Below are 16,156 nucleotides of genomic sequence, written 5' to 3'. Positions count from 1 at the left end.
TCTCTATGTCTCTCTCTGTCTGTCTGGCGAGCGCACGCGCCCTACAGTGAACAATAAAAAAAACCCCCCCAAAAAAAAAAAAAAAAAAAGGAAGAAAATTTATGAAAATTCACAACTAACATTAACCTTAACTCTTATGATTCTGTAATTTAAAAAACTCTCATGCCTCCAGAAATAAAATTTACCCTGTTAAGTCTCTTTTTTTTTCTTTTTTTTTTCTTTGAGAGGTTTTCACTATAAGGCATGTGCACTCGCCAGACAGACAGAGAGAGACAGAGAGACAGAAAGCGAGAAATCATCCCCCGGGGGGATGGCCATGCCGCCATCCCTTCTCCTCCATTCTCCTCTTGGGATCATAGGCACACACGCACACGTGCCCGGCATGAGTTTTAAGCCACCGGGTCCAAGATGCGAACCGCGGTCGACTACGTGGGAGTCCAGTGACATAGCCATTACACTAACTGCTGGTCCCCAAATTTACCCTGTTTTAATAAACAGAGCATTCAAATACACATTTCTCCAAAGAAGATACATAAATGGCCACTAGGTGATGAAAAATTCTCTACATCATTAGCAACCAGGGAAACACAAATCAAAACTATGAGATATCACTTCACACTCACAAAGTTGTCAATAATCAACAGGTCAGAAAACATCGAGTGTTGGTGAGCATGTGAAGAGATTGGAATGCTCAGGCACTACTGTTGAGAATGAAAGGGAACAGTCTGGTAGTTCCTCAAATAGTTAAATGTATGAGCCAGCAATTCCACTCTGAGGTATATACATCAGAGAACACACACAATCACAAAAAACTTGCACATAAATGTTCATAACTGCATATTCTCAATAGCAAAAAATAAGAAACAAACTCAATACCCGCCTACCAACTGATGAGTATCCAAAGAAAATATTGTATAGCCATATAAAGAAATATCGTACTAACTCCATAAGCCAGAAGAACCTTAAAAACATGCTGAGTGAAAAAAGCTAGTCATAAAAGACAAGGGAATCTTAAAAAAAAAAAAAAAGTTCCAGCAGGTAGTGTGATGGTTAAGGCGCTGGACACTCCCACATGGCCAACCATGGTTAGAGTCCCGGAGCTGGGGGCTTGCTTTCTCATTTTCCCTCTCTCTCTCTCTCTCTCACTCTCCGTGTGTCTCTCTCTGGTCAAATTAAAATAAAATGAATGAATAAATAAAATAAAATAAATAATTCTTAAAAAAATAGTTTGTGGAAATGTATACTGAGAACAATATACGTAGATTTCCAAATTTGTTGTACCAAAATAAACTTGTATTTCAACTCCATTTTTCCCTAAATGTTTTGAAGTCCCCTTTTATTATTATTTAATTCACATAAAATGTTCAGAATAGGAAACACTATAGAGATAGGATGTAGATTATAGGTTGGCTAAGGGTGGAAAGGAAGGACATGTTGAACAGAGATACAAGTGATACAGGGATTTATTTTAGAGGAATGAAGTGGTGTAAGATTGTAAAGATGAATGCACAACTCTGAATAAAAGCAATCATTGTACTGTGTACTTTAAAAGGGTTAAAGAGAAAAGAAGGCATGCTCAACCTAAGTATGTATATATGTACTTCGGCCTATCTTTCCTGATAATACTGAGAGCTGGAGAGGAAGAAGAGCAATTGCGACACTTGTACAGTGCTAATGAGAATGTAGTCTGGCAAACACCTATTATAAACATCGTAACATATTTAATTCCAGCTATTTAGTCACAGGTCTATGTTCCTGTCAGACCGAAGTCTCGGAAGGAAAGCTCTGAGATTTATTATGTTCCATATCCCTGGAGTCCAGCTCAATGCTCCTTGGTGAGTTGCTGCTAATAAATATGCCAGGAATTAGATTGAGTCAGAGCCATAGTTTCATGCCTAAAACTGACGTCCGGATTCTGTCTGAGCATTAACAAGATTCATGGAGGTTTGGACACAAAGGTTGGGACCACATTCAGCCCTAAATGGTCAGGGGCTCCATGAAGGCACAGCCCACACCAGGAGTTTCTTAAACCACCTAATGAGCAAAATGCCTGCACACGGTAGGCACGCCATGAATACAGGCTGGATCGGCTTGTTTGTGATGAAAGAAGACAAAATGAACCGCTTTTATTATTCTCATTGAATATACTGAGAAATTTTTATATAACAATTCGAATTCAGAAGATAAGATAAATTTGTCCCATAAATACATAGTTGTTCTTTTCAAGCCAGGATAAAACTCTAAGCTCTTTTCCTTTGCCGTTATGCCTCTTCACTAGCCACTCAAACCACCTCACAATGTTTAATCTGTCTCTACTCAACTGATAGCACAAATGATGTTGAATAAGGAGTGGTGCAGTGCCCCTGAACAGAAATGCAAAACAAACAAACAACACTCTACTTACAGTAGCCAAAAGGAGGTCCTGCAGGCCTGTTGATCTGTGGCTCAAACTTGGTCCCAAGGGCCATGTCAGATTTCTTGTTGGAGTCTTGCAAAAGCATCAAAAATACCTTTTTGGAGATAAGAGAGACCTGTATTTATTTGTTTCTTTCTACATTGCATGTTTTTTCTTTTACCTCAATTACCTGACTAGATCATGACCAAACACAGCCAATATTTCACTACAGAATTCTAAGGTCAGCTGGTTCTCAGCAAGCTGGTTCACAGACTGCTCATATGATATGAAGGTGAGTAAGACTTATGTATGAACCTCAGGACTCTCACACGTTGGCAGAGGCTAGCCAAATCCACCGAAAGCAATAGGCAGGTAACAACACAGTCTACGCAATTTGACTCAAGTTTGTGAGTCTCCATGTCAGCATCATAGAAATTCAGAGGTAAACCACACAATAAATTAATATTTGTGGTGCTCACTATTTGTTTAAGGTAGATGGGATCTCCTATGTAAAAAGCCTGATTGACTAAAGGGTGTCCACGGACTCTGACGTACCCCATCACCTAAAACAGCTCATTTAAGTAACTTGCTTGAAGTTGCCATTTTGCCAATACAGAAGTCCAATTTCCATTTGTTTAGATCCAAAGACTAAGTTCTAAAGATCAAGAGTGAAATGAAGAAGCAAAAGTTTGGGGGCCAGCAGGTGGTATGGTAGTTAAGGTGGTGGACTCCCATGTGGCCAACCACAGTTTGATTCCTGGGCCCAGCAACTTGAAACTCACACCAATCGTGTGTGTGTGCATGCCCAAAATCCCAAGAGAAGAATAGAGAAGAAGGAATCACAGTGTGGCCATCCCCCCTGAGGGGAGTGATTTCTCTCTTTCTGACTTTCTATCTCTCTCGCAAGTGCACATTCTATAGCAACAAAAAAAAAAAAAAGGAAAAATTTGACCACAGACAAAAGGAAATTAGATGGACTGAATACCTGAAGGCTTTTGAATTGCACCTGCAGAAGTGACAGGGATTTATGGAGAGACAGAGTGAGAACTCCTAATGTGAGCATCAGGCCCATTGCAAGAAAAGGGATGATATGGCCCATGCATAAAAGCCAAAAGATACTCAGCCCTGCAGCAGCACAACACAGAGGTTCAACGCTGAGGTGCTGAATCCTGCATGCCAACACTACACTCATGGCAACGTACGGGCCAGCTCTGTGCCTGCTGGAGTACGGCTTCACCACCCAGAGTGTTAGCTGCCTAGTCTATAATCCACGGATGATCACAACAGTAGCTAAAGATGATAGCTTTAAAGTGCTTAGGAGACTCCAAAAGATATAGCAACTCTTCCAGGATTTATATGAGTGTCCAAGATTTACTAGATATCCTCTATGGGCCATGAAGCAAGTGACACACTGAGCACTGCCTCTGGCATAATCCATGCATGTCCTTTCATCATTCCCTCCTCTGCACACATCTACAAAGATCCATTCCCTGGAACTGGTCCCTCTCCGAGAGACTTCTGCTGAACTAATCTAATTGCCCGCCCAGCTGGTACCTCACACTCAATGCATCCACACTGAACACCCTGTCTCACTTCTGATTCCTGCAATCATTACCATTCTGATTCCCTTAAATAAGCAGAAAGGCATGCCTGTCTCTAGGTGTTCTGGAGAAGGGGAGGAGGGTGAGAAGACACAGTGAGCAAGCAAGCCTACAGGGAGACACATACACTCTGCATGGGGTTAATTGGTTTGGATGGAATCCTACTGAGCAAAATCTGCTTGCTCAGCACTGGTATAGGGTCAGGACATTTCATTTAGATCAGATGTAGCTGCCTTTGTTTGAAAGATAACCCTTCACTGATTCCTGGTAGGATCCCAAGGAAAAGCAGCAGACCTCACCACTATCACAAATAATAACAATAATAATGATTAATCATAGCATTTCTGATGTATGCCAGCCTTAACCATTCTTTGACTTAGTGTCTTCACATAATAGATCATGATAATAACATGTATTATGGGATTGTTGCAAGTAGGAAATGCATTCATATCTAATGTAATGAGAGCAACATCTGGCATTTAACAACCTGGCAAGGTCCTGGTCCTAGGAGAAGGAGGAGGGCAGGTAGTGGTGTGTGCATGTTACATTGTGTAATTCTCCAGTCAATCCAAAAGATGAGTATGGTTATCCCCACTTAAGATGGGGACACTGACTTTGTACAGTAAATCCTAACCTAGTGTATTTATAAAGAATGAAATTAGAAACAATAGAAGTAATACAAGTCAAATGCTATCCATTAAGCAAAATTTTCTCTAGTATCTTATTCTGAATGGAATTTTCATTTGGGCACATGTAGCTGAATTTTATAAAGCATATCTTGATAAGAAGTATGAAGGTACATTGTGTCTCAGAATTTTGGAATTCCTCAAGCAAAAAGGGAAAGGCAAGTCTAAGACAATGAGAGTGTTATGAGTGCCATCTGCTGTCCATTCACCTTATCTGCAGGCACATCTTCCTGGAGTCTCAGAGAATGAGGAAAAGTCAAAGTAGCCCAATGAACAGAGAAGGCCAATAAAGGTCACATTTTCAAAACCAGTACGACATTAATCACTACAGTCAAAGCTCTGGGCTCTTGATGGCAGAGATAATGTTTGTGATTCGGGCTGTAGTTTTCCTGGCTAGTGGAAACAGACAGCTTCATGAAGCTCTCCTCTGCAGGTGTCTCATGAAGTCCTAACATCCAGAATAGGCCATCATTCTGGACTTTGGGAAAGAAAACATATGAGAAGATTCCTAACATTCCATGGAATCTGGAAAATGGGCATTCCATATTAGAACTTTAATATATTCTTTACTACCTAATACATATTTTCTAGCCAAATTTTAAATCAGTACCCGTTTTTGAAGGCCAAATCTTTACCATTTTCATAAAACATTGAAATGAGAAAACATGTTTTGTTTTATTTGACAATTATGAGAAGATGCAAGATGACACGCCAAAACAAAAATCTCATAGAGAAGAAAGGCCTGATCAACACATATAAATATCCCTTTAAGAGAGATAAAAATAAAGTTCAAGAAACTGCAGAGAAATTTATCTGAATGCACACTAAACATCTAACATCCCAGATATGCTTTCTACAGTTTAAGAAGAATGTTGCGGGTCCAGTGAGTAGAGGGTGGTTAGGGCACTGAACTACCACATGGCCAACCATGGTTCTAGCACCAGACCTGGTGGCTTGCTTTCTTACTATCCCCTTTGACTAATCTCCACCCCATCTCTCTCTGGTGACCACGTGTGTCCTATAGCAAATTAAAACTAACAATAGTAACAAATATTAAATAATTATTTTAAAAAGATGAATATTGTGTTTCTGCTTTGTACAAAATGATATTATTTACACACACATTTTCCCCCTCTTGGTATGGGTGCATATGGTTTTTTTTTAATCACTTCTTATTGAATAAGGCCATAAATTAATTCAGATGGACCATATAGAACTTGTACCTGACCTTGTCTGTATACAAAGGTTAGTACATTGTTTTCAATCTTATCTAATGTTTCAAATTTCACTGGAATTAGCTCAGGCTTTTCAAGTCAAAGGATAATCAAACTGGTCAAACTACTCTTACTGATTTTTAAGTAAACTTATCAAATGAGATGAATAAAAATGAAATAAATGATAAAATTAAATCCCAAGGACACTACCTAGCATAAAAATAATTTATAATTTAACCCCCAAAAATGGCTTTCAATGTAATGCCTATGGCATGTCTTCTCTTTCTTTTCAAGAAACAGTAAATTCAGGGACCAGCCATTAGCGTAATGGCTATGTTGCTGGATTCCCATGTAGTCAACCGCAGTTAGAGTCCTGGACCTGGTGGCTTAAATTCACGCCAGGCATGTGTGTGTGCATGCCCAAGATCCCGAGAAGAGAATGGAGAAGGGAATGCGGCATGGCCATCTCCCCGGAGGGTGATTTCTCGCTTTCTGTCTCTCTGTCTCTCTCTGTCTTTCTGGCAAGTGCACGTGCCCTATAGCAAAAACCTCTCAAAAAAAAAAAAAAAAAAGAAACAGTAAATTTAACAATTGGGGGATTCTTTATTTGGGGGCGGAGATCTGCTTAATTTAAAAGAGCTGCAAGGCCTATGTATTGACGACAACCTGTGTCATCTCAGTACTGACTGCACTATTGATACCTCAGACTGTGATGCCCTGGCCTCGCCACTGTGTTCTCTTTTTAAAAGGGCATTGCCGGGGGATATTGACCGCAGCCCTGATCTGCACTGAAAGTGTCAGTTTGATGGACTGTATCCTAGAGATGGTCACTACAAGGTGCCTTTTTCATTTCAATGCTAGCAAAACGTATGAAGCTGGCCGTATGTCAGTAAGACATGACAGTATAGTTCAGCTAAGTGACAATATTAGCAGGGAAAGAATTTCCAAATTTTGGCCTAAAGGTAACATCTGATATGTTCTTTCAGTTTCCCCACCGTGAAAGCTTTTTGCTTGTTTTGTGGGTTTCTTTTATTCCATTTCTATTTATTTATTTCTTGAGAGAAAAAGAAAGATAGAGAGAGGCACCCTCTTCACACCATGGTCCACACGCAGTCTCAGTCAGCCTGGAAAAAGAACACTCAAGTCTGCTCCTAGCATAGTCAGGGAAGTCTCAGAATGCAAACCCAGGACCTTTTCAATACCAGACTACTTGTGTTGCTGCTATACCACCACCTATCCACCCTTTGTTTTTACTAAGTAGAAGATAAAACTATTACAGAAGGAAAATGAGGGATGCAGGCCAATTCATCTCAAATGCAGGACTCTGGACAGAGCTCTTCCCTGATACGCTGTGAGTGCAAACAGGAAGATTTTATTGCTGTGCAGGAAACAAGCGTATGATTTTTCCACTGCTGCTATTAAAAATTACCACCAGCATGGTGGCTTAATTAAATATTCTCAGATCTTGCAAGTTTGGGGATGAAGTCTAAAATAGGCCTTTCTTAAGTAAACTCAAGGGAGAATATGCTCCCTGGCCTTTTCCAGGCACTTAATGGCCACTTGAACACTCTGCATTATGGCCTCATTGTCCAGCTTCACAGCTCCTCAACCTAGTGTCTGCTCCATCCTGATCTTGCCTTTCTCCTGTCTGACATAGGAATACACTGTGTCTCTAGACCCTGAAAACAGCACAAGTCAGAAAAAAGATAAGTTTCTGAGTCCCATGAAGGTGATATCCAGGAGGATTGAGCACTTGGGGTGACAGAGTGAAGATGGTGACGTGGAGTTTTATCTCGACAGAAAAGAGAGGAACAAAGGACAGGGAACACAAACAGAACACTGTGCTACTGGACTGACAGACATTTCACCTGGAGGCGAACTTCTCACATTCAGAAGGAGACGAACTTCAAATCTTCATGAAAAAAGGAAAACAAAATATGAGCATATTTTGGTGAAAAGAATTTCAAATTTATGAATAGAGTTTTCCTTTTTTTTTTTTTCTTTTCTACTTTGTAAGTGGGGATTCAATTTTATTCATGCTACTGGCTAGGGAAAAAAGCCTACATATTGTAAGAGAGAGAGAATCAAGGATGGGGGAAAAAAGCAAAATATGCAGGAAACAAAAAATGGAAAATTTGTTGACGATAACATGTATGTTGATGTGCTTTATTGAGCCAATATACAGTGTTTTCTGGATGGAAAATCTCATTTTATGCTGTAATGACATTCGGTGAATGAATGTAAATAAATAAATTTTAAGAAAAAGCCTACATATTGGGGCCAACAGATGGCATTGTATTTAAAACACTGGATCTCACATGGCTGGCTATGCAATTTGAGTCCCAGACCTGGTGGCTTGAGAAACATACTGGGCACATGTGCGTGCATGCCCAAAATCCCTAGAGGAGAATGGAGGGGAAGGGCTTGTGGAATGGCCAACCACCCTCCATGTGATGTGATTTCTCATTTTCCCTCTCTTTATCTCTCTATCTCTCTCTGGTGAGTGCACATGTCCTGTAGCAAAAAAAAAAAGTAATTAACCAATTAATTGATTAATGACATACATATTGACTTTGTGGTGGAGTCAATACATCTGCAACTTCTGTAGGTGATTCATAATATATACTTTCCCCAGTTTTTGAAGACCCCCCATAGATAGGTAGAGAAGCAAGCAGAAGTGTGAACCTCTTGCTTTATTGGTGAGAAAACCTGAGAGCTGGCCAGGACTTTCTGAAGTAGCCAATTCCATAGCCAGGGCTGGAAAGTACAAGATGGTCTTAGAGCATTTGGTTTTGTCAGAAAATAAGAATATTCTCAGAATAGGAGGGATAGGAAAGGGGAATGTGTTAAAGACACAGAAGCCAGAAGGCAGCTTGAAGGAGTCCCACTGGCTAAACCTTGATTGAGCTGAGCATTGATGTAAATAATGACCACAACGAATTGTAGCTCACTGAATTAAAATGAAGGAAGCCACATGTCATTATTGATGTAAATTAGTAAACGAAGATAAAGTTATTCCTTACTGAATTATCCCAACTAAAGCATGCAGAATGAATGATGGAATCAGAGAAATCCTGCTTGGCCAATGGCATAGTAAGAACCGATTTAGGAAATGAACATCAGAGGATACTGAAGTTGGTGGGTAGAAAAGTGGAATTTAGAGAGTCTCAAAGAAGGTCCTTGAATAATAATAATAATAATAAAGAGAAAAAGAAATTAACTTAGGGAAAAGCCTGGCACACACCAGTTCATCTGGATGAACAAAGTTCTCCCCACCAGCCATAGAACGGGTCAGCCTCCTGTGCCAACAGCCTGGAGCAATGAGCCCCAGCATCATTCCTGTAACAGTCCAGCCCAAAATGTATCATGTGTCCAACACAAGGAAATATAGTACATCGTATTGAGGCTCATAGTGCAGAATGACGCTCTTTACTCTGACAATACTGAAGTCATCAAAGCCAAGGAAACAGAAATCCTTGCAGATTGGCAGCAATGACAAAGGCATGCAACTGAGAACAGCTCATGGGACTACATTGGACCCATTTGTTCTTGTGGATGTGACGAGACCACTGACAATGAATAGCCTGCAAAAGGATCCTTTGTTCTTGCAAATTATTCTCAGAAAACCAAAAAAGAAAAGAGAAAAAGGTCAAGCCCTGCTCTGTATTTGATTTCCACCTGAGGCCCAGGCTTTACTTCTAATACCGAATACAATGAGGGTAGTTTGGGTGAGTAATCAGGGGAGCCAGATACCACACTGTCGGAGTCCTGGCTCTGGTCTTGAAAAACATGCAGGTGCTTCTGTGTGCATGCCCAAAATCCTGACGGGATGGAGAAATGGAGAAGGGATTTTAGTGTAATTATGCCTGATTGGAAGGTGCTTTCTCTCTATGTATCTTTGTGTGTCTCTTTCTGGTGAGAGTATACAGACTCTGGCAACTAGAAAAGAAAAAAGAAAAAAAGGATGGGGACAGCTTAGTTTATGCACCTGAAGAACAGACATCCAGAACCCTCTTGGCAGAGATAGGAAAAGAACCCACTAAACGATACCTAGCAAGCTGGATGAGAAGAGACTGTCCATGTCGCACGCACAGTCTGACCTTCATGGACCATTACCAAATGACCCAGAATATTTTTTAGAGAGACATTTTTGCTATAGAGCACATGTGCTTACCAGAGAAACAGAGAGACAGAAAGCAAGAAATCACCCCCCTAGAGGGGATGTCTATGCTTCTATCCCTTTTCCTCCATTCTCCTCTCGGGATTTTGGGCACACACACACACACATGCCCAAGGTGAGTTTTAAGCCACCAGGTCCAGGATTTGAACCACAGTTGACTATGTGGGAGTCCAGCAATGTAACCATTATATTATCTGCTGGTCCCAACACTTCAGAATTTTAAAAAATACACTAAAATTTACTCTATTTGCATTATACCAGACAACTGGGTCTTGGCTTCTGAGATTGCTGCAAATGTACTTCAGATGCACAAGCCTAGCTCTCCATTTCTCCGTTGTCCCCAGTCCCACACAAAATAGTCATTGTTCCTTGCCAGAACCTTGCACAGGCTCAAACGTAGGTGTAAAAAGTACAAATACCTTCATAAAACTAGTGACTACCAAGATTCTATTTTAAATCTCAACTTGACTGACCAGGGGGTATATTTAGAGGTCATAATTTATAAGAAATGTATTGCAATTTTAAAATAAAATCTGCTTTCTAGTCACAGAGTCAGGGGAGTTCATTGGCAGGTCCTCCTCAGTCCTGTAAAATCATCAGGCAAAATGCAGATGAACAAAGGAGAAAGCATGCTGTAACAGCTACGCTGCCTGCGGATCAATAACAGATGTAGAAAAAAAGTCGATGCTTGCAAAGTAGAGAGAGACAAAATTGGCTGGGATGGGTATTTTATAGACTCTACTAAACAAAAGAAAGTTCTTCAAAGGCACTTAATCTTTTTCCAATTCAAGAGATCTTTTTCAAATAGATCTAAATCAACTATAATACTGTATTTTGTTGAATCTCATACAATTATGTGTATTTCAGACTCTTTGCCCCTGTATAACCTGAAGGCAAATAACTTCTTTTATCATCTGTGCATGTGTGAGAGAGAAAAGAAAGATATAGAGAACCTAATTGATCAATATTTATTTAGAACTTACTATGTGCAAAGCATGTACTAAATGTAGGAGGTGTAAATTATTGCCAGAAAATAGAAAAACATGCACTAAATTTCCAAAGTAACGGCAACTTGCTCTGTTGCTTCTAGCTGAGCATGTTTGGAGGTGACTAACAGCAAGGACATGAATCTTGAATAAAAAAAAAAAAACAATTGGCAGAGAGACAAATTATATGAAATATTTATCCTTTTGTTTTATTTTGTTTTGTTTTTTGTGTTTTTTTAAATTTGCCATAGGGCACGAACACTTGCCAAAGAGAGACAAAACACAAGAAAGAGGAAAATGAAAAACATCCCCTGGTGGGGATGACCATGCTTCAATCCTTTGTCCTCCATTGTCCTCTCAGGACTTGGGACACACATGAACATGCACCTGATATGTTTTGTTTATTTGTTTTTTTAATTTTTTCAGGTAATTGATCTGGGACTTGAACCACACAGTCAGCCAAGAGAGATCCAGTCATTTCGTCTAGTTGGCCCAGGAAGATTTATTCTTTTAACAAATCAGTAAGATTTTGATTGTGATGTGGTTCCACAGCTCTACACATTTGTCAAATTCACAAAGTTGACTTTACTGAATGCAATTTTAGAAAATAAACAATGCACAGGCAATAGTCCCCAAAATATACAGTGGGATTACATCAGATTAAGAAGTTTCTGCACAGCAAAGGGCACTGTAATTAGTGTGAATAGACAACACTCGGAATGGGAGAGAATTTTTTTAACTGTGCCTCAGATAAGGGACTGAAAACCAGAAAACATTCTTTTAACACAAGTGAGAAAACAGGAAGAGGACTAAGACCTTTCCAAGTGAAACATGGATAAAGTATAAATGCAAATAATTTGGAGAAGAAAGGTAAATACTAAAGAAAAACAAGAATAGTTAAGAAATATAGCTAAAAAGAATGTTTAGTTATTACACTGTAATGGAATGTCTTGTAATATTAAATATATAGAGGGGTTAAAATAGAGTAATGCTTATTCTCAGAATATACCACCAAGCATGTATTTTGGATATAAATAGTGGTTTAAAAACATGGTTAAGTCAAGCTGGTTCCATGGTACAGTAATACACTGCTTGGGAGAAGTGTATCTCACATGGGGACTGCAATTCAAATCCCAGATCAGTCAGCTTGAAACCCCAGAATCCTAGGCTGGAGGGTTGAAGGGAAGGGATCCCAGTATAACCAGACCCTGTGGACAGTTCTTCTTTCTCTATCCTTCATACTCTTTCTCTCTTTCATGCATAAATGGATGCTCTACCATAAAAAAAAAAATTTTTAAAAAATGAGTCATATCTTGCAATTTGTAACCTGTATTCAGCATTAATAATTTTATTTGGGAACCAGCAGTTAGCGTAATGGCTATGTCGCTGGACTCCCACGTAGTCGACAACGGTTCGTGTCCCGGACCCAGTGGCTTAAAACTCACGCCGGGCGCGTGTGCGTGCGTGCCCAAGATCCCGAGAGCAGAATGGAGGAGAAGGGATTGCGGCGTGACCATCCCCCCTGGGGGGTGATTTCTCGCTTTCTGTCTCTGTGTCTCTCTCTGTCTGTCTGGTGAGCGCACGCGCCCTACAGTGAAAATCTCTCCAAAAAAAAAAAATAATAATAATTTTATTTGACCAAAACAAAAACTATATGTGGAAGATAGGGAATATACTCCTATTTTAGAAATGAAAAAAAAAAAAAAAAAAAAGAGGCTAACCACAAAACTCTTAACACTCAACAATTAGAAAAGGAAATAACCTGATTTAAAAATGAGCTACTGGAACCAACAGATTGCATAATGTTTGTGTCGCTGGACTCTCTCGTAGTCCACCACAGTTTGAGTCCTGGACCCAGTGGCTTAAAACTCATGCTAGGTACGTGTGTGGGCAGGCCCAAAACCTGTCCATGACTGCCAGTTCACAACTGAGGGCACCACGTATGAGGAGGGTTCCTACAGCGATGACCTGGAATCAGGAATCAAGTCCCACTGCTCTGAGTCCCAGGCCCTTAGCCTACTCTTTTCATTCTGTGCACAGGGTCAGTGTAGAGCACAGTGGGGTGGAATGGGGGCTGTCCTGCAGGTTGTCTGACAAGGCACATCCTCATTCCATGCAGTGTAATAGGAAACATGGAAATGTCCATGTCTAGTTCTAGATAGAACTTACAAGGAGTTCTGAATGCCTAATATTTAAGATGTGAAGAGGAGCTGGCATCCTCAGGCAGTGTCTGTGGCCACAGGGACAGGGCGTGGTGTGCAGAGGACAGTAACTGCTGCTGTTCCATCAGCATCAGCAGGCTGTAGCTTGCATGCAGCCTAAATAAGTGGATTTTTCAATTGATTTATCAAGGTTTTACTAAAGTAACTCTTACAAGGGAGACAGTGACTTTAAAAAGCTCTGCAGATAGTATGAGTTACATGAACACAGGCAAAAGTGTTCACTGCAGGGCTGACACCATCTTACTCCTGTGGACTCTTTCTTTTAGTCTTAGATATGACTGAAAACCCAACCAGAACTGATAACCCTGCACACAAAGATTTTCCTCACTGTTTCTTTTTTCCTGTGATATTTAGATTCATAAAATATTCAAGCCACACATTCCTTCGTATTTCAACTTTCTTATTGACAATATTAAAAGGACTTCTGAGACTTCCTGCTCTGTTAGCGATAGGTACAGTGCTGCTTACAGGGAGGGAACACCTATTCTCCCAGCCACGTGTGTGTAGCTATAAATAAGAAAGTGCACATACATCGAAGGTGAACACCCATTATTTCATTAGGTGAGCTTGGTCCAAAAAGTCTGACCCGTATTTGTGCAGCGTCGTCTTCCATATCTGAGAGTCCAATGAACATTTCTCCATCTACAATGCACGACTAGTAAAAAACCTGATCAAGCTGGTGAATAATTAGAGAGACCATGCTAATGTAATAAGAGACATGCTACTGTAGCAAGTCTGAGCTTTTCTGGCAATAATCTGTCCTCATCATTCAAAGAAATTATTTCATTTTTCCTTTCTAAGTGACCCAGGAAGGTGAAACAACTCTCAGAGGCAGCTCCTCTTTAATGTCTGCAGGCACACTGACTTGTGCCAACCAACATCTCCCAGCTATCCAAATTACTAGCTTTCTGGTGTAATCTCTGGACGTGTTATCCACACTTCAGCAGCAGTGACAACTGGTGTCTGACAGAGTCATAGTCGAGCATGGCACTTTAATTAGCTGCAGGCCGGTAAATCTGCATCCACAGGAACGCTAAATCCGTCCTAACGGATCATGCATCAGGGAACAGGGAGCTTAGGAAATCCCCTGGTCTTCAGTATCAGCACAGGAAAGACTGCCAACTGCCAAAATCCCAGAAGAAACGTATCCTCTTTGGAGCATAGATCTGACTTAATTCCATTGTCACTCCAAAGATACGACAACAATTTTTCATGCCATGTCACTATAGGTAACAGAAACCATCACAATTTTTTTTTTAAGTGTATTTATTTGTGAGTGAAAGAGACAGAGAGAGAATTCCCAGCCCGGTCTTTTTTTTTTTTTTTTTTTTTTTTTTGGGGGGGGGGGTTTTTTTTTTTTTTTTTTTTTTTTTTTTTAGAGAAAATCCCCCCCCCGGTTTTTTTTTTTTTTTTTTTTTTTTTTTTTTGAGAGGTAGGTTTGTTTTTTTGTTGTTGTTGTTGTTGTTTTTGGAAAGGCACATGCGCTCGCCAGACAGTCAGAGAGAGACAGAGAGACAGAAAGCAAGAAATCACCCCCCAGGGGGAATGGCCACACCACAATCCCTTCTCCTCCATTCTCCTCTTGGGATCTTGGGCACGCACACACACGCACCTGGCGTGAGCTTAAGCCACTGGGTCCGAGACTCGAACCGCAGTAGACTACGTGGGAGTCCAGCGACATAACCATTACGCTAACTGCTGGTCCTTCAGCCCGGTCTTGATGCCACAATCTAGCCCTGAGCCTCAACAAGCCTGGATCATAGACATCTGCATGCCAGTGTGTACCGGGAGGTCTCAACTGGGAACAAACAACATACCCAGGTGGATCAGTCTTGAAGAGTATCACATTTGATTTTAAGGATCAGATAATTGAGGTTCACAAGAGCTCTAGAACACTGGAGAGAGAAGACTTGGATTTAGAACTTTCTGGGTAAAAGCTCACACCCTTTCCACTGTAACTCTCAGAAGCTAAACATTTCTTTGGAAATCTGGAAATGTTTTGCAAATTGTTAGTTCAGAAATGATTTATTAAGTAGCCATGAGTGTTAACAACTGCACTGGGCATTTTTGGCCTGGAAGCAAACAGAGAAGATATGAATATTAATACGAGTAAGCATAGGAAAGATGCAGAGAAGACATGCATAGCACACTGGGGGATGTATCCTGAAGAGAAGTCCCTTAAATTATAAAAATGCTAAGGAACTTTTCTTAAAGCCAGGAAACAGGTTAAGATTCTGTTCAAACTGTAGGTGCATGAACCTATCAGTCTCATGTACTTTATTTTCTGTTCTGGTTTCATTTTTCCTATTAAATTCTGGAATATAATATTCAACTCCAGACTTGTCTCTATGATTAAGCTGGCCACTTCCTTAGTTTTTGAACTCTTCTTTCTGTGTGTCTGTATTTAATTTTCCTGATATAGCACACCCTTGAGAACTTCTTGGAGATCTGGTCTGGTGCTGGTAAATTCTTCCAGGTTTAGTTTATCTGAGAATGTTCTTGTCTTTTCTTCCCACATGAAAGATAATCTTGCCGGGTACAGTATTCTCAGCTGAAATTGCTTTTCTCTTAACACTTTGAATGTATTTTCCCATTCTTTCCTCGCCCGCATGGTTTCCAATGAGAGATCTGCTGTTAGCCTGATGGGATGTCCTTTGTAGGTAACTTGATGTTTTTCTTCTGCCAATCTTAGTATCTTGTCTTTGTCTGTGGTTTTGGACAGTCTGGCTATAATGTGTCTTGGAGAAGATCTTCTTGGGTTGATTCTATTTGGGGTCCTTTGTATTTCTTGGAACTGGATCTTTGAATGCCTCTCTAGGTTTGGAAAGTTTTCTTGCAGGATTTCATGGAATAGATTATCAATGCCCTTATG

The 16,156-nt window shown here is 40.3% G+C and overlaps 1 protein-coding gene across 1 annotated transcript in view; it reads right to left on the bottom strand.

Annotated features, from left to right (window-relative positions):
* The window catches only part of ABCA13 (ATP binding cassette subfamily A member 13), a 500,786-nt gene that overhangs the window by 233,569 nt on the left and 251,061 nt on the right, over positions 1–16,156 (bottom strand). Inside the window, 1 exon segment of the mRNA XM_014593022.1 lies at positions 2,405–2,510. Coding sequence (XP_014448508.1) covers positions 2,405–2,510 — 106 coding nt within the window.

The sequence above is a fragment of the Tupaia chinensis genome, unplaced genomic scaffold (assembly GCF_000334495.1).
Source record: "Tupaia chinensis unplaced genomic scaffold, TupChi_1.0 Scaffold139484_1, whole genome shotgun sequence".
NCBI classification, from domain to species: Eukaryota; Metazoa; Chordata; class Mammalia; order Scandentia; family Tupaiidae; genus Tupaia; species Tupaia belangeri.
Note: the sequence above shows the minus strand (reverse complement) of the source record. Positions and strands in the feature narration are given on the sequence as shown.